General features: G+C 40.6%; 1 protein-coding gene across 7 annotated transcripts in view; it reads left to right on the top strand.

Moving 5' to 3' along the window:
• Positions 1-27589, top strand: part of Cbfa2t2 (CBFA2/RUNX1 translocation partner 2) — a 103259-nt gene that overhangs the window by 41736 nt on the left and 33934 nt on the right. For 4 of the 7 annotated variants that reach the window (XM_006498642.3, NM_172860.2, NM_009823.1 and 1 more), the window contains exons 2-3: positions 22567-22710; positions 26720-26961. In XM_006498642.3, coding sequence (XP_006498705.1) covers positions 22567-22710; positions 26720-26961 — 386 coding nt within the window. The remainder of the gene's footprint in view (positions 1-22566; positions 22711-26719; positions 26962-27589) is intronic. The other 3 variants (XM_006498641.2, XM_030247023.1, NM_001285446.1) reach the window with 2 other exon arrangements.

Genomic DNA, 27589 nt, shown 5'->3' on the forward strand with positions numbered 1-27589 from the left:
TGGAGCTGAGGTTACAGATTATTGTGAGCTGTCATGTGGGTATTGGAACCAAATCCAGGTGAGCCATCCCTCCAGCCACTTTTTTTTTTTTTTCCTTCGAGACAGGGTTTCCTCTGTGTAACCTTGGCTGGGATTAAAGGCATGTGCCACACCACCCAGCTAAAGAAGTAAAAACTTTTTGTGGGGATGGGGAAGAGACAGGGTCTTACTACATAGCTCTGGCTGTCCTGAACCAGGCCAGTCTGGAACTCACAACAGAGGCCCACCTGCCTCTCTGCTTCCTGAGTGCTCGGATTAAAGACTGGCTTTGTTGGTTTTCTTTCTTTTGTTTTTTTTTTAAGTCAATTAATTTTTACTTTTAATGTACATTGGTGTTTTGCCTGCATATATGTCCCTCATAACAAGAGTTACAGACAGTTACGAGCTGCCATATGGGTGCTGAGAATTGAACCTCAGTCTTTGGAAAGAGCAGCCAGTGCTCTTAACAGCGGAACCATTTCTCCAGCCCTTTCTTTCTTCCTTTCTTTCTTTCTTTCTTTCTTTCTTTCTTTCTTTCTTTCTTTCTTTTTTAAATATTTATTTATTACATGTAATTACACTGTAGCTGTCTTCAGACACTCCAGAAGAGGGCATCAGATTTCGTTACAGATGGTTGTGAGCCACCATGTGGTTGCTGGGATTTGAACTCAGGACCTTTGGAAGAGCCGTCGGCGCTCTTAACTGCTGAGCCATCTCACCAGCCCCTCCAGCCCCTTCTTAATTGTATCTTTTGAAAATAGAAAATCACTTTTAGATAGGCTTGGAAACATATACTTATAGCCCAAGTGGAGACATGAGGACTGAGCTTAGGTAGGTCATGGTGAGTACAAGCCTGCTGCAATTTGCTTTACACCCCAAAAGAAAGTAAAGATTTATTTTCATGTTTTGTTTATCCACTTAAAATTTTTGGTTGTGGGTTTTAAAATTACTTTTTTTAAGATAGCATTTTCATGTATGAGTTTTTGCCTGCATGTGTGTATATATGTATACAACCACATGCCTGATACCCACATAGGTCAAGAAGGTATTTAATTTCCTGGAACTGAAGTTACCATTGGTTGTGAGCCACCATGTGGTGTTGGGAATCAAACACCAGTCTCCTATAAGAGCAATAAGTGCTCTAATCTATTGAACCATCTCTTGAGCCTTTAAAAATCATAATATTATTATTACTGTGTGGCTTGCATGTATGACTGTGGGTACATGTGTAGATGTGAGAGGGAAACTGTCTGGGAACTGCAAGGTTTCCCTGTTGTGCCATCTACGTGGTCCTGGTTTGAATGCTATGTGACATGAATATTTTGCGTATTATGAGTTCATGAAAATAATCTCTTGGGCTTTTTGTGTGGTTGTTGTAGTAGTTGTTTATTGTTAAAACAAACTTATTTTGTAGCCCTAGGCTAGCCTTGAACCTGTCATTTTCCTGCCTCAGCCTCCTTAATACAAGAATTATAGGCATGGACTACCATACCTAGCTTTCTTGCTTTATTTTCCTTTTTCTTTTTTTCTTTTTTTTAATCTTTTTGGTTTTTCGAGACAGGGTTTCTCTGTGTAGCCCTGGCTGTCCTGGCACTCACTTTGTAGACCAGGCTGGCCTAGAACTCACAAATCCGCCTGCCTCTGCCTCCCAAGTGCTAGGATCAAAGGCGTGCGCCACCATGCCGGGCTTCTTGCTTTATTTTCAAAAAGCTTTTGTTGTTCTGGATGTTAACCAGGGATCTATCATGAGTCATTTTGTTTATATTTATGGAGTGTGTATTCTTCACAGTAATATAAATATCTTGGTCTATATCACTCCCTCCCTAAAATATAGAGATGTTTTTGAATTTAAAATTTTTTCTTTTTATAAAACTGGGGGTAATATATTTCTAGATAGTTGTAGTGAAAAGGTTGCAAATCATGAAATTTTCTTGTTTGTTTTAAACCAGGTCTGTTTAAGAGGTCAGTTATGGTGGTGTAGCATCCTAGTGTCTGAGGCAGTACTGTTGTGAGCTTGAGGCCAGCACAGGCTTTATGAAACTCTTAAAATAAGATTAAAAAGAGGGTTTAGGAAAAGATCTGCTAAATTGCCCAAGGTTGTGGTTATAGCATTTATCTGGTAGGCCTTAGATTCACCTAAAAAAGAGGGAAAGAAGCAGGGCAGTGGGGATGCCTTTAGTGCCAGCACTGAGTCTACAGAGCTCCAGGACAGTTGGGGCTACACAGAGAAACCCTTTCTTGAACGCCCCCCTACCTCCCACCCCCAAAAAGGAGAGAATGAGGGAAAAAAAAATCAATGAATTGGCTTTGCATGTAATACGTTTAATGTTCTTGTAACTGGATTTGACACTGGGAACACCATAGTGGAGAGGGCAATTCCTGTTCTGCTCTCAGCGCTCAGGCGTTTATGACTTGAGGAACAGAGGCTCGCCCTTCACAAACAAGAATGCATCATGGTGGATTTAGGGACCTGTGATGTAAAGTCTTTAGTATTCTTCATTATGTAGTTGATTGGGAATGCTCAACATTTTGTAGAGCTCTGTTTGATAAGGATTTATTTATAGGGCTTTTTTTTTTGATTGTTGGTATTATTGTTATTTGATGAAAATATTTGCTAAAGCCATGGCTGTAGCATGAATATTGGAATGATTATGTATCTGTACATGTAGATGGCTTTCTTCATTGGCTACCTATTCTTTTTCCTTTTTCTTTTTCTTTTTGATTTTATTTTATTTTTGAGACAAGGTTTCATTGTGTAAGTCTTGGATGTCCCAGAACTCAATTTCTATAGTCCAGGATGTGACTGAACTCAAGAGATGTGCCTACCACTGCCTCCTCCTGTAAGCTAGGATCAAGGGTATATACCATTATGCCAGCCTAACCTATCTTTTAAGGATTGCCCACTTTAAAAGTTGTTTTCTTTGCAGGGCCAGGTGGTTGACTTTCCCAGAGCTTGGGAGCAGAGGCAGAGAGCTCTTTATGAATTTGAGGCCATTCAGGATTATACAGTGAGGACAGACCCCAGCCCCCACACATAATTTTCCCTCCAGGCAGTAGCCAGTAATCCTAGGTACTTAGGAAACTGAGGCAGGAGGATTGTAATTTCTAGGTGAGTTTAGACAGTCTAACAGTACCTGGATAAAATAAAATGTTTGGAGGATGTTAGCTTTGTGGTAATGCTTGCTCCACAGGCTGGGGGGGGGGGGGGGGAGGTCCTGTATTCAATCTTTAGCATCAAAATAAATTTAAAATAATTTTTTTGCATTGATGTTTTATACTCATGATTGGTATTTCAAAACAGATAGATAGATAGATAAATTCTTTATGTTGTTTTGTTTTGCTTTAATCTGAAGGAACCAGAGGTGTTAACCTATGTTTTAAAACTCACATTTGGTAGTGGTATAAACAGCTGTCACACTGCATAATTGTCACATCATTATGAGAGTTGCTGTTGCTCATTAATCTGTAGGTTTAAGTCAGGGAAAAATTAGTTCTTGTAAGACTTTATGTTGGGAAGGCCATCTGCTCCTTATTCCCAAATCCAAAAGGAAGTTAGCTATAGCATTTGAAAGTCCATTAATTAAGATATGTATAGGAAAATGGGCTTTCCTACAAGTGCTGACTCTGTATGAAGGTACTATGTTGAAGTATAAGATATGTAGACATTCTCTTCATGTAATGGAAAAGAATCTTAGTTTTCAAGGGTAGTCGAAACCTAAAACAGTATTAGAATGATAAAACGCCCATCTGTGGTCAGACCTAGGGAGTTTGAAGCCAGCCTCAGCTATGGATTAAAACCATGTCATGAGAATAAGAAAGTAAACAGGCCAGACATCTGCACTTTGATAACACTTGGATTCACTGAGATAAGTCTTCCCTTTTGTTATACCTATACAACTTTAGTATAACTCATGGCATAAAGATTGGAAGTTGGGACAGGATTTCATTGGGTGTCCTAGGCTAGTTTTGAACTCCTGGCAGCTGTTTTGTGTCAGCTTCCTGAGTGTTGGGGCCCAGCTCATCATAAACTCCTTGAGATTGGGATTGTATCTTTGTGTTTATATTCTTAGTACTTAGTACATTGCTTAGGTCATGCTAGCCTTCCAGTGACCTTTGTATTAGGAGTAACAATGGTACTTTAATAAAACTTGTCTTATAATTTCTCTATATTCCTTATTCTATCATAGCATATCCTGTATTAAGGAATACTTAACTATCATTTCTATGGAGAAGTATGTCTAGAATGTGCTTTGTTTGTTTTGGTTTTGGTTTTTTCGAGACAGGGTTTCTCTGTATAGTCCTGGCTGTCCTGGAACTCACTCTGTAGACCAGGCTGGCCTCGAACTCAGAAACCCACTGCCTCTGCCTCCCGAGTGCTGGGATTAAAGGCATGTGCCACCATGCCCAGCTTAGAATGTGCATTTTCATAAACATAATATACTATTATTTTCATTAAGTTATATGTTACTATCTAGATTCTTTATTCTAGAACATAATTAATCTACTAGTCTGAGAAATCTGCTATTTTTAATTTAGTCGTCAGTATGGGGTTGTTTTACCTACATGGTAGTTGGTCATTCTTCAGGACTGTATCCTGTATCCCAATCTATAACCTTATTTAGCTTTCTTTTTTGTTTTGTGCTTGACTCTGTTGCCTTAAGCTCATAGATCTACTGGCCTCTGCTTCCTGAGCGCTGAGAGGTCTGAGCCACCACACCTGACCCTTTTCATCTAAGTTTTAATTCTATTTATGGAGACAGAGCTAACTTATCAGCCAGCAATGTGAACACAGTACGTGATGAGATTTTTCTGTCTTTTTATGCTTGTTTGAGACAAAGTTTCTTTGTATAGACCAGGCTGACCTTGGACTCAGAGATCCACATCACATGCCTCTGCCTCCTGAGTGCTAGGATTAAAGGTGTGTGCCACCATTCCCAGCTAAGTTTTTCTCTCTAAATGAATCATATTTAGTAAATATTTTTAAATAATTTTTCCAAAAAGATAATTACATGTATTTGGGAATGAAATTATTTGTTGAACTTAAATAACCACAGTTGGAAATTTATGAGATGAATTTCTAAGTCAGTTTAGTTTGTATTTAGGTGATAGTCTGTTTCTACTAGCAATATCACAACCATTTGTCAGGTTTATTCTTTTGCAATGTATTTTGTTAGCTTATACATTCATTCTTAGCACTTTTACTGATCTTTGAAAGAATAACTCTCAAAGTTCTGTAAATCCCCTCTGCACTCCCTCCTGTATGAATTGCAGTGCTTGCCATTGTATATCATTTGCTTTATAGTTTTCCATCCTCTTTTCATGCCCTCATTTTTGTTGATTGGTTTAAGTAACCCTTCTTTCCTTCTGACTTAGGGTTTGATTGCTGTGAAGAGACCATGACCACTGCAACTCTTATAAAGGAAAACATTTATTTAACTGGGGCTGGCTGACAATTCAGAGGCTTCATCTATTATGGTCATGGTGGAAAATTCGGTGGCTTGCAGGAAGACATGGTGCTGGAGAAGGAGCTGAAAGTTTTTGATCTCTAGGCATCAGGAGACTGCCACACTAGGCCTGGCTTGAGCATATGAGTCCTCAAAGCCTTCCTCCATGGTGACACAATTCCTCCAACAAGGATGTACACCCACTCCAACAAGGCCACACACTTCTTAATAGTCCTTTTCCCTATGGGCCAAGCTTTTAAACACAAGTTTATGTGGGCCATTCCTATTCAGATCACCACAACTTTCCTGTTTCTTGTTTTGTTTTGCTTTTTGTTTTAAAACTAAGAACTCAAGCCTTCCAGGTTGGTATCAAGCTCACTATTCAGCTGAGGATTTCTGAGTCTCGCTCCTGCCTTGCTAGTGTTCACAAGGCCTGGTTTATGCACTTTGACAAGTGAGCTATACACCTAGCCCTTTAAGTAACATTTTAAGATTAGAAAATTTTTTTCTCCTGCCCTATCTGGTAAACTCATTTAGTAGAGGACCAGAAATGGTAACAGCAGTAGGATGGATGCAGTGATGAGAATGATTTACAAAGTGGCTTGCAGTTTAGAACAGTATTGGCTTCACTTTCTGATAACAAAACAGATTAGATTTAGGGGTGATTTAATTGAGCTCTTTATGGAGGTGATGAGCTGTTATTTGTGTGTGCTCGGATTTGTTTTGCATTTGGCCAAAAATTTACACTCTCCAAATTCAAAATGAGATTTTTAGTAGGTTAAATGTTAAGTTTGAGGCTAAAGTACCCCTTCTTACATGAGCATAGAGTACACATTTTGGCTGTAAGCATCTAAGGATGGACCTGTTTTGGTTTGTTAATTAATAATTGTTAATTAATAATCTAGACTTATCTGCAAATAGATTCTCAAAGAGAGAGTATCTAAATTAGATTGGCCCGTGGGCATGTCTGTGGGGGCTTGTATCTTGATTACATCGATGTGAGAAGACCCAGTCGAATGTGAGGAGTACCATTTCCTAGGTTTGGGACTTTATTAAGTAGGGTGGAGAAAGTGAGCTAAGCATTAAGCATGGATGCAGTAATTTCTCTTTGTTCTTGGCAGCTCCATACAGGATCCTGTCCTGGAATTAGGAGGTCAAGTAAACTCTTTCTCCTTTAAAGTTGCCTTTGTTAGGATGTTTCATCACAGCAACAGTAAAAAGACAAGCTGGTCAAATTTAATCCCTTCTATTAAAGAGACTCCAGGTCAAGACTGAGGTCTTATGCTTATGACTTGAGCCTTGATTTGCCTTCCCTGTTGTGTTACTGTTTCAAATATTGTGTCCCAGTGTTTCCTCAATCCTGACTACCTGTTGAAACTTTACATGTGTCCACTTGGGAGTCCTGGTTTAGCCCAAAACAAAATAGAAAGATAGAAAAGTGGAACCAGGAAAGCTAGAGAAATGACTTAGCAGTTAGGAATACTTGTTCTTGAAATGGAGCTGGGTTCAATTTCCAGCACATCCCCATGACAGCTCACACTGTAACTCCAGTTCTAGAGGGATCTGATACCCATTTTTCTGACTTCCCAGTATACCAGGCATAAACATGAAAGAAACATATATGCAAAGTAAATCTAAAAAGAAAAATAGTTTAATTAAAAGGGATTTAATTAAATTAAATTGGAGGAGGTGAGGGCTGGGGGGCTGGAAGGAGGACATGAGAGTGATCAGAGCATATTATATACACATATGAAATTATTAAAAGACTCAAGGATTTTTGGACTTAAAAATGGAAGTCAATGTAACTAGAGTAATACTAGCCATATATGAAAAAAAATGCTTGGTAGCACAGTGGATGTCTAATTGTTGAGAAGGAAATCAAGTTTAACTAAAATGTAAATAAAAATCTGTTATAAGCTATGACCCAGATTCAAGGAAGTGAGTGTTCACCTATTGTTTATGCCAGCCATATCATTAGTTCTATTTCCACGATCGTTCTCTTGCTGTGACCACATGTATTTTAATAAGTAATTGTAATTATAATGTACATACAATTTTTTGTAGAGAATGGCCCTCCACCTGGCTCTGTATTGTATGTATTCCCCAATTGCTGATATTTTTTTGTAATTATTTTCAGTGTCTTCACAGTTTGCATTGACATGCTGCTCTACCATTTAATTGACCACTCCTCTGTGGAATAAATTGCATTTTCCCTTGAGTTATTTTCTTAAGGACAAATAATTAAGGAGTGAGGTCACACAATCAAAGAGAATATTTTTCTGGCAAAGAAATATTTTTAACCCTACTAATTTAATATTAGTACTTTGAAATATGTTTATTTTTGCTCTTTCTTCTGACTACTAATGGTATCAAATGAGAGTGTAGATAATCTGTAAAAAATGTTAGCCAGGCAGTGGTGGCACACGCCTTTAATCCCAGTACTTGGGAGGCAGAGTCAGACAGATCTCTGAGTTCAAGGCCAGCCTGGTCTACAGAGATTTCCAGGACAGCCAGGGCTTGAAAAAACAAAGCAAAACAAAACAAAACAAAAAAATCTTAATAGCCCAAACTGGAAATGGGTGACTATTTTCTTCCAAGTTTATTGTGTTTTGGCAGAGCTGTGGGGACTGGCAGAGGAAATGTGGGGGGGATTGGTAGCTGTCTTGACTCACCAGAAGAGGGCGTCAGATCTCAATATGGATGGTTGTGAGCCACTATGTGGTTTCTGGGATTTGAACTCAGGACCTTTGGAAGAGCAGTCAATGCTCTTACCCGCACATGACAGTGGTCATGGCTCTCTGAGTGTCTTCCCTGTTTTGGCATTTATAACTGTTAATCCTAACTTGCAGGATTTCCCTCCTCAAGCAAATGAGGACTAGATTTCTTTTTTTCCTTTTTATTTTTTTAAAAGACTTATTTATTTATTTATTTATTTATTTATTTATTTATTTATTTATTTATTTATTTATTATATGTAAGTACACTGTAGCTGTCTTCAGACACTCCAGAAGAGGGTGCCAGATCTCGTTGTGGATGGTTGTGAGCCATCATGTGGTTGCTGGAATTTGAACTCAGGACCTTCAAAAGAGCACTCAGTGCTCTTAAGCGCTGAGCCATCTCCCCAGCCCTAAGGACTAGATTTCTTGACTGGATCTTTTGTAACTAACATTGTTTCATTCAAATAGTTTAAAATGTTTTGAGCTGGTCATGGAGCAGTGTGTTAAGATGCCACTATGTCTACAGGTTCTATCCCTGGGTCCCAAACAGTAGAAAGAACGTACTCCCATAAATTGTCCTCTGACCTCCACATGTGTCCTGTGTGTTGAGATTTAGGTGTGTACTCTCATACTGGTTTATTGTTAACAATTTCTAGAGACCAGATTGAGCCAAATACATAAAGCTTCATTTAATTTTTTGTTTGGCTGTTTCGGCCTGACTTGCTAAGAGCTTATAAGCATGTAGGCAGGTCATCGACGGTTCCAGGGTTTATATCACCACCTGTCTTGGCTAGCAGTTGCCCAGTTCCACTTGTTATTTAATTGGCAGGCTATCTTTACCTTAGTGCACCATGCTCTATGTCAGAAGTTCCGTACCAGATACTGTTACAGTTAGCGTATTGCCAGAAGCTTCTCATGGCAGTCTTAGTCTTCGGTCTCTCCACTCCTGAACCCCAAGTTCTCTGTTGTTTGTGTGTGTGTGCTTTTTCCCACTCTAAACCAGAAACTGTATCCTTTTGGGGGCCATAGGAGCATAATTTTTCAAATATTAAGGGACATACAACAAGGTGGAACCCTAGCGGTGGCTGGCAAGCTCTGTCAGAGTTTGACAAATATGTATAAAAAGAAAATATTTGTGTAGTATGACCTGGAATGTGGTGATGTGAGGTAAAGCTTTTCTTAGAGCCAAGGATACAGCTCAGAGTGCCTCGCATGCCCAAGCTGATTTTAAACCAAATGAAAATACAAAAGAATCAGATGATCAAATTGACTAGAATTGGGTGGAGGTCAGATATATGTCATAAGCCACATAACTTATTTATGGTGTCTTCCTCCTTCCCTCCCCACTTTTTTGTTCACTCTCTACCACCTTTGTACATCCAAGGAGACCAAAAAGAGAGTATTAGATCCCCCTTGAAGCTGGATTTATTGGCAGTTGTGAGCTGCCTAAGGTGGATGCTATGAACTGAGCCCTATCAGAGTGACAAATGCTCTTAACCACTAAGCCATTCTGCAGCCCACAGTTTTTGGAGGGACAAGGTCTCATGTAGCCAGACTGGTTTAGAATTAATTATTTTAGTTTGAAATCCTGTATCTCATCAGGCATGGTCTTGCACACCTTTAATCCTAGCACTCTGGAGGGGGGAAAAAAGCCAAGCCACTATGCTTATAGTTAACATGATAGACTATTTGAAAGAGAAAGACAGTACTAAGAACATATGCCTTTGTTTATTGGTTGTTTGTTGGTTTTTATTTTTTGCTTTGTTAGGTTTTTTTTGAGACCATGTTCTTCTGTGTAGCCCTGGCTGTCCTGGAAATCATTCTGTAGACCAGACTGCCTTGATCTCACAGAGATCTGCCTCCTGGGTGCTTGGGATTGAAGGCATGCACTACCACAGCCCAGTACCTGTTTAACTTTTTAAGTTGGGATCTCATAGTATTGCTATGGTTTGCCTGATACAGGCTGACTTTGAACTTAAGAGCTCCACTACAGAGTGCTAGCATTAATTAAAGACAGCCACCACCACTCCTTAACTTACTTTCACTTAATGGGATAAAAAAATAAATAAAAACCTGAATGTAATGGCTCTCATCTGTAATCACAGTACTCCTGAGGTTGATACAAGATACTGCTGTGAGATTAAGGTTTAGCCTGAGCTACATAGTGGGTTCCAGGCTAGAATGGGCTGTGGGATGAAACGGTATTTAAAAGAAAATATAAAACAAAAAAGCAAATCTACAAACATGGTCTGGAGAGATGGCTCAGTTGTCATGGAGGACCTGTATTCAATTCTTAACACCTATGTAAAAGCTAGGCTTGAGTCTGTAATCCCATTGTGGAGACCTGAGCTCATTGGCACTCCAGCCTAGCCAAATTGTCCAACTCCAGATTCAGGGAAGGACTTTGTCACCAAAACTGTGATGAAGAGTGATGGAAGAAAACATCTGATGTGGACCTCTCTGGCCTCCACAAATACACATGTACATCTTCACAGACAAACATAAACATGTATATACACACACTTAACTCTCCTCATACACAAAGAATAGAATTGGGGGGAGGAGAATGTGTGGTCAGTGAGGTGGTTCTGTGGGTACAAGTATTCGTCCCCTCCCAAGCCTGATAGTCTTAGTTTGACCCCTCATCCTTACGTGGTGTCAGAGAGAACGAACCCCCTGCACATTCATGTATATGTGTGTGCACACACTAAAATAAATGTTTTAGATTTCTTAAGGGTTGGAGAGAGATGGATCAGTAGTTGATAGCACTTGGGTTCAATTCCCAGCACCCACATGGCAGGTTAACAACTTCCTTTAACTCCAGTTTCAGGGAATCTATTACTCTATTCTGGCACATACATTCAGGCAAAATGTCTGTCTGTCTGTTTGTCTGTCTACATATCTATCTATGAATGATAAAAATCACTTGAAAAAAATTGTAACCAGAAGCATGAAGAGTGCTGACAGATGCTATGAGTTCAAGGCCAAACTGTCTTATGTTGCAAGTTCCAGGCCAGCCAAGGCTACTTGGGGAAAACTGTCTCAGAGAATCTAAGTAAATAATTAAAGAAGGAGTAGAGGATGCAGAGTCCCACAGCCAAACATTAGGCAGAGAGAGAGCCAGGGTTGGAGGTGTCTCTCTGGTCCCTACACTCAGAGTTTAGGGAACCTGGTGGATGAGCGGGAGGAGGAACCGTGGGAGCCAGAGGTGTCAGGACACTAAGAGCAAGGCTACAGAATTAACAAAGCAGGGCTTGGAGGGGGGTTTGTCACAGAGACAGGACCTGCACTGGTCTGTGCTAGGTCCTGGGCGTGTTTTAGGGGGACTCCAGACAGTGGATGTTGGGGGTGTCTTTGACTCTTCTGTCTGCCTTTGGGACTTCTTCCCTCCTACTGGATTGCCCTTGCCAGGCTTAATGTGAGGGGTTGGTGCCTAGTCCTCCTGTGTCTTGTGCTGTGTTTGGTTGATGTTGCTTTTTTCTGGGGTAGGGGTGGAGCATTGTGGTGCTGATGTGGATCTGGAGGAGTGGGGAGATGAGGAAACTGGGAGGAATGGAGGGAGGGGATGACACTGGTCACACTGTATTGTGTAAGAGAAGATTAAATAAAAAATTTTAAAAAGCTACAGATGGTACCAGGCTTACTGGTTAAGAGCACATACTGCTTTTTCAGAGTCCCTGAATTTGGATCCATCCTCCATATTCTCCCTCCCTCTCTCCCCTGTGGATCAATTCTCAGGTACTTAAGTATTACACAAGCATTCTACCACTGAAATAAGCGCCCCCCCCCCCCCCATCTTGCTGTACACTTGCCCCAGCTGGTCTAGAACTCTAGATCTTTCACCACAGCTTTTTGAGGGCTAGATTATAGGGCATGCTCCCTTGCCCAATGTATCTTAAATGATGTACTGTTCAGTGCTGTTAAGTTTAGTCATCATCATCATCCATCTTCAGAAACTGTCTTTTTTTTTTTTTTTTTTTGGTTTTTCGAGACAGGGTTTCTCAGTATAGCCCTGGCTGTCCTGGAACTCACTTTGTAGACCAGGCTGGCCTCGAACTCAGAGATCCACCTGCCTCTGCCTCCCGAGTGCTGGGATTAAAGGCGTGCGCCACCACGCCCGGCAGAAACTGTCTTTTAAATTGAAATTCTATATACATTAAATGGTAACTCCTGGCACCTACCATTCTCTCAGGAAACCTTATGAGTAGACCCACAGCATTTGCCTTTTTGTGTCTGGCTTATTTCACATAGCACACCATTACACTTTTCTTTTCTCTTCTTCTTTTTACAGTTCCACGTGGGAGGTTTATTGTGAGGGAAGAAGGCAAAGGTAGTGACAAAGATGAAGGGGAAGGGAGGGAGATCAGAAGGGTCTGCCTTTTTTCCTTTTCTTTTCTTTTCTTTTCTTTTCTTTTCTTTTCTTTTCTTTTCTTTTCTTTTCTTTCCTTTCCTTTTCTTTCCTTTTCTTTCCTTTTCTTTTCTTTCTTTCTTTTTTTTTTAAAGATTTATTTATTTATTATATGTAAGTACACTGTAGCTGTCTTCAGACACTCCAGAAGGGGGTGCCAGATCTCATTACGGATGGTTGTGAGTCACCATGTGGTTGCTGGGAATTGAATTCAGGACCTTCAGAAGAGCAGTCAATGCTCTTAACCTCTGAGCCATCTCTCCAGCCCCCCATTATACTTTTCTAACATGTCAAAATTTCCTTCAAGGCTGATTATTACTGCATTGTAGGTATAGACTTCATTTTCCCCAGGGGGTGTGTAGTGTTTGGTTGGTGTTTTTGAGATGGTGCTATGTAGCCCAGGCTGACCTTGAATGTGGTATGTAACTGAGGCTGGCTTAGAATGCTTGATTCTCTTACTTCTACCTTGAAAACACTAGGATTACTGTTCTGCACCATTCCTTGTCTCTGCTTCTTTGGTTTAGCTATTGTGAATAATGCTGTTAATGGGAATGACTATAGAAATATAAATATCTTTTCATGAGCTTGCCTTTTCAGTTTTCTCTCCTCCCCACTTGCCTATCCTCTTCCACAAAGGGGCTCTAGATTGCTCCAACAATTCCAGACCAAACTTTAGAAACTGTTTAAAAGACCCTGGAGAGTACTCTAACCCCAGCATTTTAGAGACTGATGGTGGAAGATTGCTACAAGTTCCAGATCAGCCTGGGCTACATAGTATAAGTTCAAGCCTAGCTTAGGATACATAGAGAAACATCAGGTCTCCCATCAGTAAACCAAGGCAAAACGTTTATATTTTGTTGTAAGAACCCGAAGAATTCATTAGAAGAGTTTAAATTCTGGTGGGTAGGGGAGTGAGGGGGAGGGTATGGGGGACTTTTGGGATAGCATTGGAAATGTAAAAGAAGAAAATACCTAATTAAAAAATAATAATAATAAAAAAAGAAGAGTTTAAATTCATTTCTGAGAGGACTCGTTTTAGGGTTTAAATCAGCTAGATTGGAAGTGACATGTCTGAAGCAGGGTTAGGGCCTAGTTGTGATTGCCCATGGCTGTGGTATCACTAGTGGATGAGGGATATGTGATACCTTGTAAAATAGTCTGCAGTTGGACTGGCAGCATTTACTCTGATACTTGTGTCTTCCAGTTGTGTCAGAACTGGAGCTAGAGAGACCTGAGTTTCCATCATAGGAGAGCCATTAATTAGTGGTATGAAAAGTTGACAGTGTTCTGTGTTAGACACATAAACAAATAAGCAAATGAAGTGAGGAGGATTGTATTTGAATAAAAAGACTAGAGTTAACTTATTTTCTGACACTCTTGGGCTTTTGGATTCTGACTGTGCTAATAAATGTTTGGCCAGAACATTAATTCTACATAATGTTAAACAGTTGAGATTAGTAAATTTAGACTGTGGCAAAGGTAGCCTCCCTGAAAAGGTTCAGGGTATTTGTTATTTCTCTTGATGTGAAAAATAATACCTTAGTGGAGATTGGAAACAGATGGTGTGCAGTTGGAGTAGACTCTGTTACTCCAAATAAACATTTGCTGGAACTGGGTTACAGCAATCCATATTTCACTCTTCCATATTTACATTATCAGGTCAGCTGTGTTGCTGCTGCTTTTACTTGCATTCAGGTTATCAACAGGTTTTGATGTTGGCAGGCTGATTACATCATATCTTTAAATATTAAAATGATTAACACTGGAAGAAACCCTGTAGTTATCTACCCTCCATACTCAGTGGCGTAATGATTATTAATGCATTCTAACGGGAGAGCTATCTAAGAATAGCTGTGTGTGGATAACCTAGCAGCACTTTCTCACCTCTTACTGGATTGTAACGCCTCCTTTCTGGAATGGCTTGTCTCAGGTGCTAGTGTAGCTAACCAGTTAGTATTAGAATCAGGTTTCAGGCACAGATTCAAGATCAGTGTTGTCTTCCACACTTGCTTCCCCAGGAGCCTTGCTTGCTGTGGAAGGGTGACTTCAAACCTTGAGTCCTTAGCCCTCCTAGTAGTGTTACAGGTTGCCCCATTATGTCCAGGAGACTCTGTCCCTCTCATCTTAGCTGCAAACAAACCTTTTTACTTATTATTTTGTTTTCTTTTTCTTTCTTTTTTGTTTTGTTTTGTTTTGAGACAGGATTTTTCTGTGTAATAGTCCTGGATGTCCTGGACCTGCTTTGTAGACCAGGCTAGCTTCAAAACTCACAAAGATTTGGCTGTCCCTGTCTCTCTGTATTTCTCTGGCTGTCCTAGAATTGAGGACATTAGGCCCTCCTCCCTCAAGGCAAGGTCTTGCTGTATACTGTGGAGGCTGGCCTTGAGCTCAGAGATCTGCCTGCTGAAACTAGGCATATACAACCAGTTCCAAGCCTGAGACGTACTTTTAAATTGAGGAAGAAATGAAAATTTTATGGGTTTGGTCTTATGTAGTCTAGATTATTACTCATACTCATTGTAGTTGAGGCCTTTGAACTTCTGATTCTCTTACTTCCAAGTCCTGGGTTAAGGGTTTATGTGAGTACCTTCTTCATGCACGTTAGATGAGGTGTCTACCAACTGAGATATATCCCAAGTCCTAAATGAACTCTTAATCTGGCCTAAAAATATTATAGCTATTGTGCTTGTAGGAGAAGATTTGTGTGTAGTCTTTTATGTTCTTAATCTTTGGTGAAAGGGTATATTTATTCTTTCCTTGTTCTTGTGCTTTTTTTTTTTTTTTAAAAAGATTCATTTATTTTGCCGGGTGTGATGGCGCATGCCTTTAATTCCAGCACTCAGGAGGCAGAGGCAGGTGGATTTCTGAGTTTGAGGCCAGCCTGGTCTACAAAGTGAGCTCCAGGACCGCCAGGGCTATACAGAGAAACCCTGCCTTGAAAAAAAACAAAAAACAAACAAACAAAAGATTCATTTATTTTATGAATGTCTGCATGTATAGCTGAAAATTAGTAGAGGGCATCAGATCCTATTATAGTGGTGAGCCACCATGTGGCTGATGGAAATTGAACTCAGGATCTCTGGAAGAGTAGCCAGAGCTCTTAAACACTGAGCCATCTCTCCAGCTCCCTCCTGTGTTTTTTGTTTCTTTGTTTTTTGTTTTGTTTTATTTTGTTTTAAGATTTATATGTACACTTGTAGCTGTACAGATGGCTGTGAGCCATCATGTGGTTGCTGGGAATTGTCAAGATCTCTGCTTGCTCTGGCCCCACTATTTATTTATTATTATATGTAAGTACACTGTAGCTATCTTTAGACAGACCAGAAGAGGGCGACAGATCTCATTACAGATGGTTGTGAGCCACCATGTGATTGCTGGGATTTGGACTCAGGACCTCTGGAAGAGCAGTCAGTGTTCCTACCCGCTGAGCCATCTCTCCAGCCTTCTTGTGTTCTTTTAAATGCCTTGGCACAAGTCAGATAGAATTTGAAACAAAGTCTCATTGTAGATCATGATGTCTTTGTATCTTAACATAGCCGAAGATGGTCTTGAACTCATTCCTGTTCCTCCTGTTTACTTAACAAGTGCTGGGCATATAGGACTTGTCGCCACACCTGAAGAAAGATTTCAGTGGGTAAGAGTGCTTGCTGCACAAGCATGAGAACTTGCTGAGATCTTAGCACCAGTGGGAAAAACTGGGTGTGGCCACCCTCACCTGTATAGTGTGTATATTGGGAATTGAACTCGGGAACTCTGGGAGAATAACAGGTGACTGTGTAACAGCTAGAGGCGTGGGTGAATAGAGACAGGAAGATTAGGAAGATTCACTGTGGTTGCTGACCACAAATCTGGTTCCAGGTTTAGAGACACCTTGTCCCAAAGGAATAAAATAAAGGAGTTTAGATGCCTCCCTGGCGACCCCATGTGAACTTACACAAGTTTAAAAGGTGTTTTTTCGTTTGTTTGTTTGTTTGTTTGTTTGGGAGGGTGTCTTGTTTTGGGGATATGACCAGAGTGGAAACAATGTCTATAGAAAACCAAATGTTTGTTACTATAACTTAGGCAATTTAAATTCAAACAGGGATTTTTTTTTTAAACAAAACAAAACAGTCAACTCAGTCAAAAACCCACTACTTCCTATTTAATAGCTGTTTTGTTTTTAAGATTTATTTATTTTATATATATTTACACTGTAGCTGTCTTTAGACACACCAGAAGAGGGCATCAGATCCCATCACAGATAGTTGTGAGCCACCATATGGTTTGTGGGAATTTATCTTCAGACCTCTAAAAGAGCAGTCTCCTGACCTCTGAGCCATCTCTGCGCCCCTCAATAGCTTTTTTTTAAAGGCACAGTAACATTTAAATATGGTTAAGACTCAGTTGCACAAGTTACTTGGTTGGAAGGCTAATTAAGCCTCTAACTTGCTCAAATAGAATTACAAAAAGGCAAAATTGGAATATTCATAGAGATTCAGTCCACTGGAATCACCAGCACTGGGCAGCTGTTAAATTTAGACTTGAAGTAATTAAGGAATTCTGACATCCTTAGATGGTCTTCTGTTATCCTTTCTTCCCAGAGATTTGTGGATGTGTGGGCTGACACTGCCACCAGCAATCACAGCCTTGATCATCTCCACAAATAGCAAGTTGCAAGTAATAAGGGGTAATACACTTTACCTTTAAGTCTTTTGATGCAGTTCCTGCCAGCTCAAGTACCTCTATGGTGAGATGCTCTGTCCAGGATGGCTGAGATGTCAGTGGCTGGTTGTCCTAGATTTTAGGGAACCTGCTGGGTGTCGGGGGGAAGAGGGGGCACCGCCTTTCTCGGGTCATTTCCAGCCTTACTGCCAACCATTTGGAACTGTGCTGAAGCTCAGACAATTGAGTAAGAGACAAGGTCAGGCAGAAGCTCAGTAGATCCAAGAGCCCGCTCTTCCATCATAACACAGTTCAAACCCAGTAAATAAAATGTAAAAGGTACTTTAGAGCTGTAAAGATTATTTAGCAGATAAAAGCTGCTGCATCCAGGCCTTGTAGCTTGAGTTCAATCCCTGTAACCCACCCGGTAGAAAGAGAAAATGGATTCTCCCAAGTTGTCCTTTGACTCCACACTCACAAAATTATAGGTATTAGTGTGTTGAGAGAGAGTGTCACTTGTGTATTCCTGGCTGGCCTGGTATTCACAGTAACCTGACTGCTTCTAAAATATGATTTTTGTCTGTTTTTGGAGACAGGGTTTCTCTGTACAGCCCTGGCTGTCCTGGAACTCACTCTGTAGACCACGCTGGCCTCAAACTCAGAAATCCGCCTGCTTCTGTCTCTCATGTGCTGGGATTAAAGGGGACTAAAGGTGTGCACCACCATTGCCCTGACTTTTTAAAGAATTTTTGTTGTTGTTGTTGTTTATGAATGTCTTAGGGTTTTACTGCTGTGAACAGACACCATGACCAAGGCAAGTCTTATAAAGGACGACATTTAATTGAGGCTTGCTTACAGGTTCAGAGGTTCAGTTCATTATTATTAAGGTGGGAACATGGCAGTGTCTGGGCAGGCATGGTGTCCTCTCAGGAAGAGCTGAGAGTTCTTTCTGTTGGAGTGGGTGTGTCACTGTAGGTGTGGGCTTTAGGACCCTCATCCAGCTGCCTGGAAGTCAGTGTTCTGCTAGCAGCCTTCAGATGAAGATACAGAAAGACCACACTGGCTTTGAACTTAGGCTGTCTCTGCCTCCCAAATTCTGCTATTAAAAGGCGAGCACCACCACACCTGGCCCTTTTCCTTTACTTAAAAAAACTTTTTTTTTTCCTATCTATGTTTTGCCAGCATGTTTATTTGTACATCTTGAATGTGCCCGGGGTGTGAGGAAGATAAAAGAGGGTATGGTATCAAATCCCCTGAAAGGTTATAGAGAATTGTGAGCCACTGTGTGGGTCCTGGGAATCAAACTTAGGACCTCTGAAATAACAGCAAGCATTCTTAAACTGCTGAGCCATCTCCCCAGCTTTCACATTTGTTTTTTCTTCTTTCCTTGTAAATTCCTTGTCTTAAAGGAGCTTTGGTTTAGATCAGTGCTTTTCAACCTTCCTAATGCTGCGATCCTTTCAGTTTCTCATTTGTGGTGACCCCCAACCATACAATTATTTCATTGCTATTTTATGACTAATTTTGTTAAGAATCATAACATAAATATTTGATGTGCAGGGTGTTTGCTAAGCAACCCTCAAAGGGTTGAGAATCGCTGGTTTAGATTGGAGACATGACTTTTCAGAATTAGGTACTGGAAATGGCAGCAAAGAAATGTAAAGCCAGATTTTTCATGGGACAGATATGGACAGATTGTAGAATGTACAGAGCGATGAGATCTGGTGTTGGGGTCTGGGAATCACTGATCTCACACAGATCTCAGTCAGACAGGGTTTTTTGAATGTACACGCCAAGACTGATTGATCAATCAGGGAAGTAGTCCAGGCTCGGGAACTGAACTGCCTGCCACTTTGAGTCAAGATCCTACCAGCTTTTAAGGCTGAAACCCAGTTATCACAGTCAGAATGTAAGGAGGGGGCTTCCGTGGGAGCCTGTTCTTGTTGCACCTTTACCCTGTCTTCACTGTTTGGGACATTCAGCTGTAGCAGGGGACTTGCCTTACCCGACATTGGCGCTTTCACCTGCCAAGCATAGTGTAAGTTACTCTGTGCATGTCTCCTTCTGTCAGGTAGGATGTCAGTTCCCAGGGAGGTCTTAGGAACGTAAAACTTTACTTCACCCCTACTCAAAATGGAAGTTTTAATCTAAATGACTTCTTATATTTAAAAATATATTTTTTAAATTATATATTTTTTCCATTCTTTCATAGAGTCAATTTTCTCATTATTATGTTGGGTCTCTTCCAGTTTGAAGCTGAAGTATTTTATTTCCAAACTTCTTATTCACCTACCAACTGGGAACATATATTTGGTTTAGAGGCAATATAAAAACTTAATGTCCTGCCAGGTGGAGTGACTAATACTTTTAATCCAAGTATTCAGGAGGATCTCTGTGAGTTCAAGGACAGCCAGGGCTACATAATAAGACCCTGTCTAGAAAAAAAAAACCAACCAACCAACCAATAAACAAACAAACAAACAAAACCCCTCTCATTGTCCCATACTAAATACATAATTTATTTCTCCAAATTTACTCTTGCTAGTGTTCTTTCCCTTCGTCAGCATTTCCTCCTTGGTGTGCATTTCCTATCTATCACCTCATCGTGACCAGGTACATCTCCAGTGTTCTAATCAGAAGTATCTTTTTAAACACCCCCCTTCCCATTTTATTTCTATTGTTAATGCGTTCTCGGGCATTGCTGTTCTTTTTTTCTTTCTTTTATAGTTTTCTTGTCTTTTTGTTTTTTGTTTTGTTGTTGTTGTTAAGACAAGGTCTTCCTGTGTATTTATTTATTTATTTATCTATTTTTTAAGAGCATTTTGTGTATAGGTGTTTTTTGCCTGCATGTATTGATGTGTATGCCTGGTGCCCACAGAGTTCAGAAAATGGTTGTCAGATCACCTGGAAGTGGAAGTGCAGTTCTGGATGGTTGTCAACCATCATGTGGTGCTGGAACCAAACACAGGTCCTCTACTGACAGGACAAGTGATGTCCTCTTAACTGCTGAGCCAACTTTCTCGACCCCATTTATCTTACTTGTGTATGCATTTTGTCTGTCTGTATGTTTATGTATCACATTTGTGCCTGATGCTGGTAGAGGCCTGAAGCATTGTATCCCCTGGAACTGGAGTTAGAGACCACCATGTGGGTGCTGAGAATTCAAACCCAGGTCCTCTGGAAGAGCAGCTGTGTTCTTAATCTCTGATCTCTCTCTCTCCAGCCCTGTCTCTGATTTTCATAGCTTTCCTTTCAAAAGGTTTTTGTTGTCATTCATTGACTTGTGTTGAAAATAAGATGTAGAAAGGTGAAATTGTTAGCTAAACTTTGTGTAGATCATGAGTAGCAGGAGGAGCCAAATCAGCCTTCTCCTTTTGCAGACCATCATTACTGTTTAAAGTAGGAATAATAGTACTGGTGCTGGATGGTGGAGTGAAGGAATCGAGAAGTAGGTAACGCGCGTGACCTGTAAACTGTTCTTGAGGCTGGATTTTATCCACTAGCTAAGTTCTCAGAAGATGAAGCATGCAGTTGGAGTTGGGCTGACCCACTGTTGTTATTCTGCCAAGTGCTGAATGTTAAAACACATCTATCTGACTGCTGAGCCTACTCGAGCCTGGAGCACCCTTGCTGTAAAGACAGGTGGTCTGAGAAAGATCCCCTCCAGGTTGATGCACACTGCACATAGCATAACAGTGTGAGACAACTGCCGGTTCCTTCCTCCCATCCCCTCCAGAAAGCTGGGCCCCAGATGGAAGACCTGGAAACACGTCAACTGTTCTCTGAAGGGCACTGAGAAAACACGGGCAGGAAGAAGAAGCCAGTGTAACAGCTCATTAGGCCACTAATCAGATAGGACGACCATCATCTCATGAAGAAAGCAACCAGGCTAGGGACAGCAAGAGTGGGAAATTTTAACCTCATGGTTTTCAGAATACTGTAGGTTTTGTTAGGGGGATTGTAATGTAGCGGGTAGGGCTTGGCTTCCTTGATACTTTCTGTTTATCTGTCCCATTCCAAAATTAGCTACTGGAAACTAGAACATAAAACAGTATTTAGGGACATCTTTCCTATCAGAAAATGTGGTAAATATGCTAAGATATACCTTGTGGTTTATATGAACATGCTAGAATATACTATCTTAATAACTGATCCTACAAGAAAACTTTGATTTTTACCTTCTCATTTAAACCTTTTCTGTAGTCTTTTGCACTTGAAATTGAAGACAACTGCTACTGCAGTATTTAAGTTTAAAAATATAAGACAAGACAAACCCCAGGAAATTAGTGAAAGGTATATAGTTAACTTTAAAGGTGAGCCTATTAATCAAGTATTAATAGGTTCTCTCGGATGAGAAATAATTTATTTATTTATTAAAAGTCAGGGTTTTGCCTCATTTAATCCAAAATGTCTTAAAGCTAGAGTCTGGCTTTTAGCTCCTGATCCTTCTGTTTTTACCTCCCCAGTCCTGGGATTACAGGCCGTGTGACAACATTTGAGATTCTGTTTTGGTTTTGGTTTTCATAATTTTGGGGATTTTTCTTATGTGTTTATTTGTTTTTGCCTCCATATATGAGAGGCCAGAGGAGGCTGAGAGATTGCCTGGAACAGGAGTTAGATAGAGAAGGTTGTGAGCTAGTAACTGAACCTCTGTCCTCTGTAAGAGCAGCCTAGTGCTCTCAACCTCTGAGCCATCCATCTCTCCAGCCCCCATTTAACATTTTTTTTTCATGTGCCTTGGCATTTTGGTTGCATTTATATCTGTGAGAGCATCAGATCCCCTGGAACTGAAGTTATTTTATAGACAGTTATGAGGTGCCATGTGGGCACTGGGCATTGAACCCAGACTCTCAGGAAGAGCTGTCAGTGTTCTTAACTGCTGAGTCATCTTTCCAATTGTGCTTGTCTCCCTCTCCCCCCCCCCCCCCCCCAAAAAAAAAAAAGGTTCTTTCCCAGGTCTGCAAGGTGGCTTAGCTAGTCAGGTGGTTACTGCCAAGCCTGATAGCCTGACTTTGTTATCTTGGACCTACATGGTAGGAGAGATCTGGCTCTAGAAAGTTATCTTCTGATCTCCAAACACATAGCATGGTACCCCCCTCACACGCACACACAAACACACTAAAAAAGTAAAAATGCGATTAGATTTTTAAAAAACAGGTTTTTTCCTATTCCCCAAATAAGGTAGCACCCACAGAGCTAGATGTTAGGACATGAACCCTTGGAAGCTTCATCTTAATTTCTGAGTCCTCTGGGGGAAATAGGTTCATTTTCAATTGTCATTGATATTTATTATTATTTTGTAGAGAGCTTTGACCTCCCTTTCTTTTATTCTTTACAGTTGGTTGTGAGAAAAGGGTGCCAGCAATGCCTGGATCGCCTGTGGAAGTGAAGATACAGTCAAGATCCTCACCTCCCATCATGCCACCCCTCCCACCAATAAATCCTGGAGGACCGAGGCCAGTGTCCTTTACTCCTACAGCATGTGAGACTTCTTAATTAACTTGAACTTATAACTCAAGTCGTATTTTGATCTGAGTGATAGGTTTACATTAAACCTTCAATATATACACCATTCACCATGACTACACACACATACACACACATTGAGGTATAGCAATGCATTCCTGTAATCCAGTTCTCAGAGGATCAAGAATTCTAGGGCAGTCGGGCAGTGGTGGCACACACCTTTAATCCTAGCACTTGGGAAGCAGAGGCAGTTGGATTTCTGAGTTCGAGGCCAGCCTGGACTACAGAGTGAATTCCAGGATAGCCAGGGCTATACAGAGAAACCCTGACTCAAAAAAAAAAAAAAAATTCTAGGGCAACCCCTTGGAATGGCTCATACCTTTATTCTTGGAGTGTGGGAGGCAGAAGAAACAAGTGGCTTACAGTGAGTAAAAATGTAGCCGGGGAATGGTAGCACATGCCTTTAATACCAGGATTCAGGAGGCAGAAGTAGGTGGATGTCTGAATTTGTGAGCAGCCTGTTCTACAGACTAGTTCTAGGACAGCCAAGGTTACACAAAGAAACCTTGTCTCAAAACAACAACAACCGTGAAAATGTGATGATACAGTTTTATTTAAAAGGCTGTGAAAAGCTCATCTATACCGTTCTTGTGAGGCACTTCAAAGAGGGTAGCTCTGATCAGGAGGGATCTTTAAGTAGAAGTAAAGAAATGAAAGATGATTGTAGCTACGTTTCTAGGTGGGTGAGGTTAAGTGTGGAGCTCTCCTTTCCAGTAGTTCTAGTTCTTTTTGAATGGAAGAAGAAAATTGTTCTCCCTTTTTTCCCTCAGCCCATTAGTTTTATATCAATTCAGTACCATTTTCCTGAGAACCAATCTACCCTTTGCTAGGGAATAAACAAAGCAAAAGAATGAAAGAATATGGGGTTGATAGCTCACTTGGTAAAGATGCTTGCTGCCAAGACTGACAACCTGAGTTTGTTCCCCAGGACCCATGCTATAGAAGGATAGAGAGCTCCGCAGACTCCACATTCACTCTGGCATATGCACACACTTGAATGCACCCATACACTAAATACATGTATTGATAGTTTACAAAAACTTAGTACTGCATATGTATATGCTAAAGTGATATTTATCAAGCAGTCGCTAAAGTGATATTTATCAAGCAGTCTCTCCTGATGTGTTGATATATACTTGTAAATAAATGTTCAAGGGAGAAGGGAAGTTAGAAGATAGAGATAGAAAGGTCTCTAGTTCAAGGCCTGTCTCAGAAAGCAAAAACCAAGCAAGAAAAAGACCATTAAGGAAGACTTAAGGCCTTGCCAGTATACTAAAAGAAGTACATTTGGGGAGGTAAAGTGGTAGTTTTGTATATGCAAATTTCTGGAATTCGCTCTGTAGACCAGGCTGTCCTTGAACTCATAGAGATCTATCTGCCTCTGCCTTGGAGCGTCTGGGAATACACCTGGCTCAGGTTTATTAAATCTCTTAGAATGTACCTTTAAGTAAAGCATCACTATTGAATAGTGATGCTTTACTTAAAGGTGATGCTTTACTTAAAGGTACATTCTAAGAGACATGCCATGGCTGTCAAGAGACAGCCGTGGCATGTAAGATAAAGAAGAGTTTGCTGGTTCAGATTTGAATACCGTCCTGGCAGAAGGAACAGAGATGGAGAAGTAACTGTCATTATTTTAGGAGAAAGGAAGTATGACTGAGTTCATGCTGGTCTTCATACTTGTAAATGGCAGTTTTATTAGCTAATTAAAAGTTAAAGGATTAGCCTTCTAAAACACAGCTGAAGTCTTTTCCGTGCTTTGTTGCTTGCATGCTTGGTTTCTGTTTGGTTTTGGTTTGTAGTCTTATGTAGCTCACTGCTCTTGAACTCTGTAAAGCCGAGCATGACCTTAGTGTCTTAGTGTCTCTTAGTGTTTCTGTCTCCAATTTCTAAGTTCTGGTGACATCTTAGGAATGTGCCCCCAGTCCCCGGTTTTGTTTTGTTGTTTTTCTAAGATAGGTCTCACTCTGTAGCTCAGTTTGTCTCTCAAGTTGGAATCCTCATAACTCTGCCTCCTGAGTGCTGTTAAAAAAGTCCAACAGCACCCATGGTGTCTGTAGCTAAATATTCCTTCTGTGCCTATGAATTTTCTTTGTTTTTTTTTTTTTTTTTTGCTCACTATAGCCAGGTCTCCTTGAACCCAATGTCCTCCTTTACCCAAGTGCTGGGATTATGTTCGACATTACTATAGCTGCCTTTTTCCTGTTCTTTGTAGTACCTTACAATGATTGTGTGTGGATGTTGTGTCTGCTTGTTTGTTCTGTAAATAATGTTTTCATTTGTTCTTTGAGAATTTCCTATAATGTATTTTGATCGCATTCAACCCCCTCCCCCCAATTCCTTCAGATCTTCCCCTAACTGTTCTACTTCGTCCTCTCTGTCTGTCTGTTTTGTCTTCACCCTTTCCTCTTTTTCCCCTTTCCTCTAGTTTATGTTGCCTGACTACCTCTGGGTATGAGATCTACCCCAGAGTAAGTTATAACTACACTGAGGAAAACAGACTTTACTTATCCCAGCAAGGATCAAATGTCAATAGCTACTCATGAAAGAGGGTGGGGCATGGCATGGGATGATACTGGACTGGTTGGGATGGACAGACTTCATGCTCACCTCTCCTATCCTCTTCTATGCTGAAATTTTATCTGGCTTGAACTTGTGCATACATTGACAATCAGTCTCTGTAAGTTAATATGTGCATCTGACTTATTATAAATGAAAAACACTGTTTCCTTGAAGACAACAACCAACTCTGGACCTTATAGTCTTTCTCATAGACTGCCTACACCATGAAGGGAGGAATGTAACAGAGATATCGTCTTTAGGGTTTAGCATTCTGAAGCCTCTTACTCTGCTCATGCTGGCCGGTTGTGGATTTCTGTGTTAGTTGCCATCCACTGCAGGAAACTTCTGATGAGAGTTGAGCAATGCATTTATTTATGCATCACTTAGAGATTCAAGGTGTCAGCAAATAACATAGTAGGTTTTCCCTGAGTGCTCATGACCTCCTTAGCCAAAGGTGCTTAGCCTTGTTGATGCAGTGTCAGATACAGGTTCTGTCTTGTGGAGCAAGGCCTTACGTCTACAAGAACTGGTTGATCACCCTGTCACACTGATGCCGGTGAGCAGGGGTCATTACTCAGAGCTGGGGTCAGGGCTGATAATTTGGTGTTTTCTCTAGCAGCAAACACAACAAACAGCAAACATCCCTTTAGCATTTTGAACATTAGCCAGTAGAGCTAAGGACAAACGAGAGTTCTCTGTGTCTGTTGACTCCTGTATTGGTATCTCCAGCAGTAGGGTCTTACAGAAAGTTCTGGAGGGTAACGAATAGCATTGGCAATAGCCTTTAAAGGTTGGAGTTGAGACCCCATTGTCAAACCTCTTAAAAAGAGTTTCTTTGGTAGTGTCAGCTGCGTAGTTGGGGTATTGTTTCCCCCATTAAAAGAGTATCACCATTTCAACTCTGTTTTTTTTCCTACATGTATATATTTTAGGAAGCTTCTACAATGGTAAGTTTTCTGTCTGACCTTTTCAAAGGGCCTTTAAAGTTAGCTATCCTTCCCATGTTCCTTCCTCTATCCTGCCTTCCCCACCTTATTTTTATTTCTTTTTGTTTGTTTGTTTGCTTGTTTGCTTGCTTTTGAAATGTCACTATGTTACTAAGTCTAGCCTTGTATTCCTGGGCATACACATTTTTTTTCCCATTCTGGCCCTCTGACTAGCCATAACTACAATAGAAGCACATATATCACAATACTTATGTTTTAACATTTGTACAATATTCTGTCACCATTTTTTCCTGACAGTTTGTCTTGACACACAGCAAACTCATTGAGGGTGGAAATAAGTTTTTCACACTGACATGCTTTACATGCGTGAATGAAAGAGAACATAAAGGTGAGGAGGTCAGCAAATTCTCTTCAGTTCTGCACTCACTGACTCCTCTCATTCTGGCTTTCTTTTAGTAAGCAATGGCATCAACCATTCCCCTCCTACCCTGAATGGTGCCCCATCGCCACCACAGAGATTCAGCAATGGGCCTGCCTCCTCCACATCGTCAGCACTAACGAATCAACAGCTGCCGGCTACTTGTGGTGCTCGGCAGCTCAGCAAGTTGAAACGCTTCCTCACCACTCTGCAGCAGTTTGGCAATGATATCTCACCTGAGATCGGCGAGAAGGTTCGGACTCTCGTTCTAGCCTTGGTGGTAAGTACAGCTTCACCTCCACCAGCTGCCTAAGAAGTGGTATTTCTGCTTATTCCCCAACCATGTAGATAATGTCTTACAAATTGTGTAAAACTGTTGAATTATAGATTTCGTAGCAGCATTTGTTTGTCAGAAAAATCTTTAGTGTGTCTTACTATCCAGGGTGCTGATATAATTCCAGGAGGCAGCTTTGGATTTGTCTTAAACAGCTGACGTCCAGTCAAGTCAATAGAAGGCTGTTTGTGTGGCAGCACAGCTAGCTAGTGGGTGCATTATTTGGAAACCAGTTTTAATTTTCAAAACATGATTTGTAAAAGTAGACGTTTCATTAAATAAATAGTATCTAAGTAGTTGTGTTGTTTAGCTCCTTATGCATAGTTTCTTTAGTTTTCATTCTGTACTGATCTTAGTGAGCCTGCTCATAAAGGATTAACTCTTCTATATTGCCATCAGGGTGAGACTGAATATCTCAGTTTATAAGGGAAGTGCTACTAGTTCTCAGAATTTTCAAATGAAATACTGTAAAATTCACTTTTGATAACAGCATGCTGTGTTTTTTCATGCATGTTGGCTTCTATTTATGATGAAAGATGAATTATTGTACTAGTTATTTTTTGTTGTTTTGTTT

This window comes from Mus musculus, chromosome 2, assembly GCF_000001635.26.
Source record: "Mus musculus strain C57BL/6J chromosome 2, GRCm38.p6 C57BL/6J".
Taxonomy (NCBI): Eukaryota; Metazoa; Chordata; class Mammalia; order Rodentia; family Muridae; genus Mus; species Mus musculus.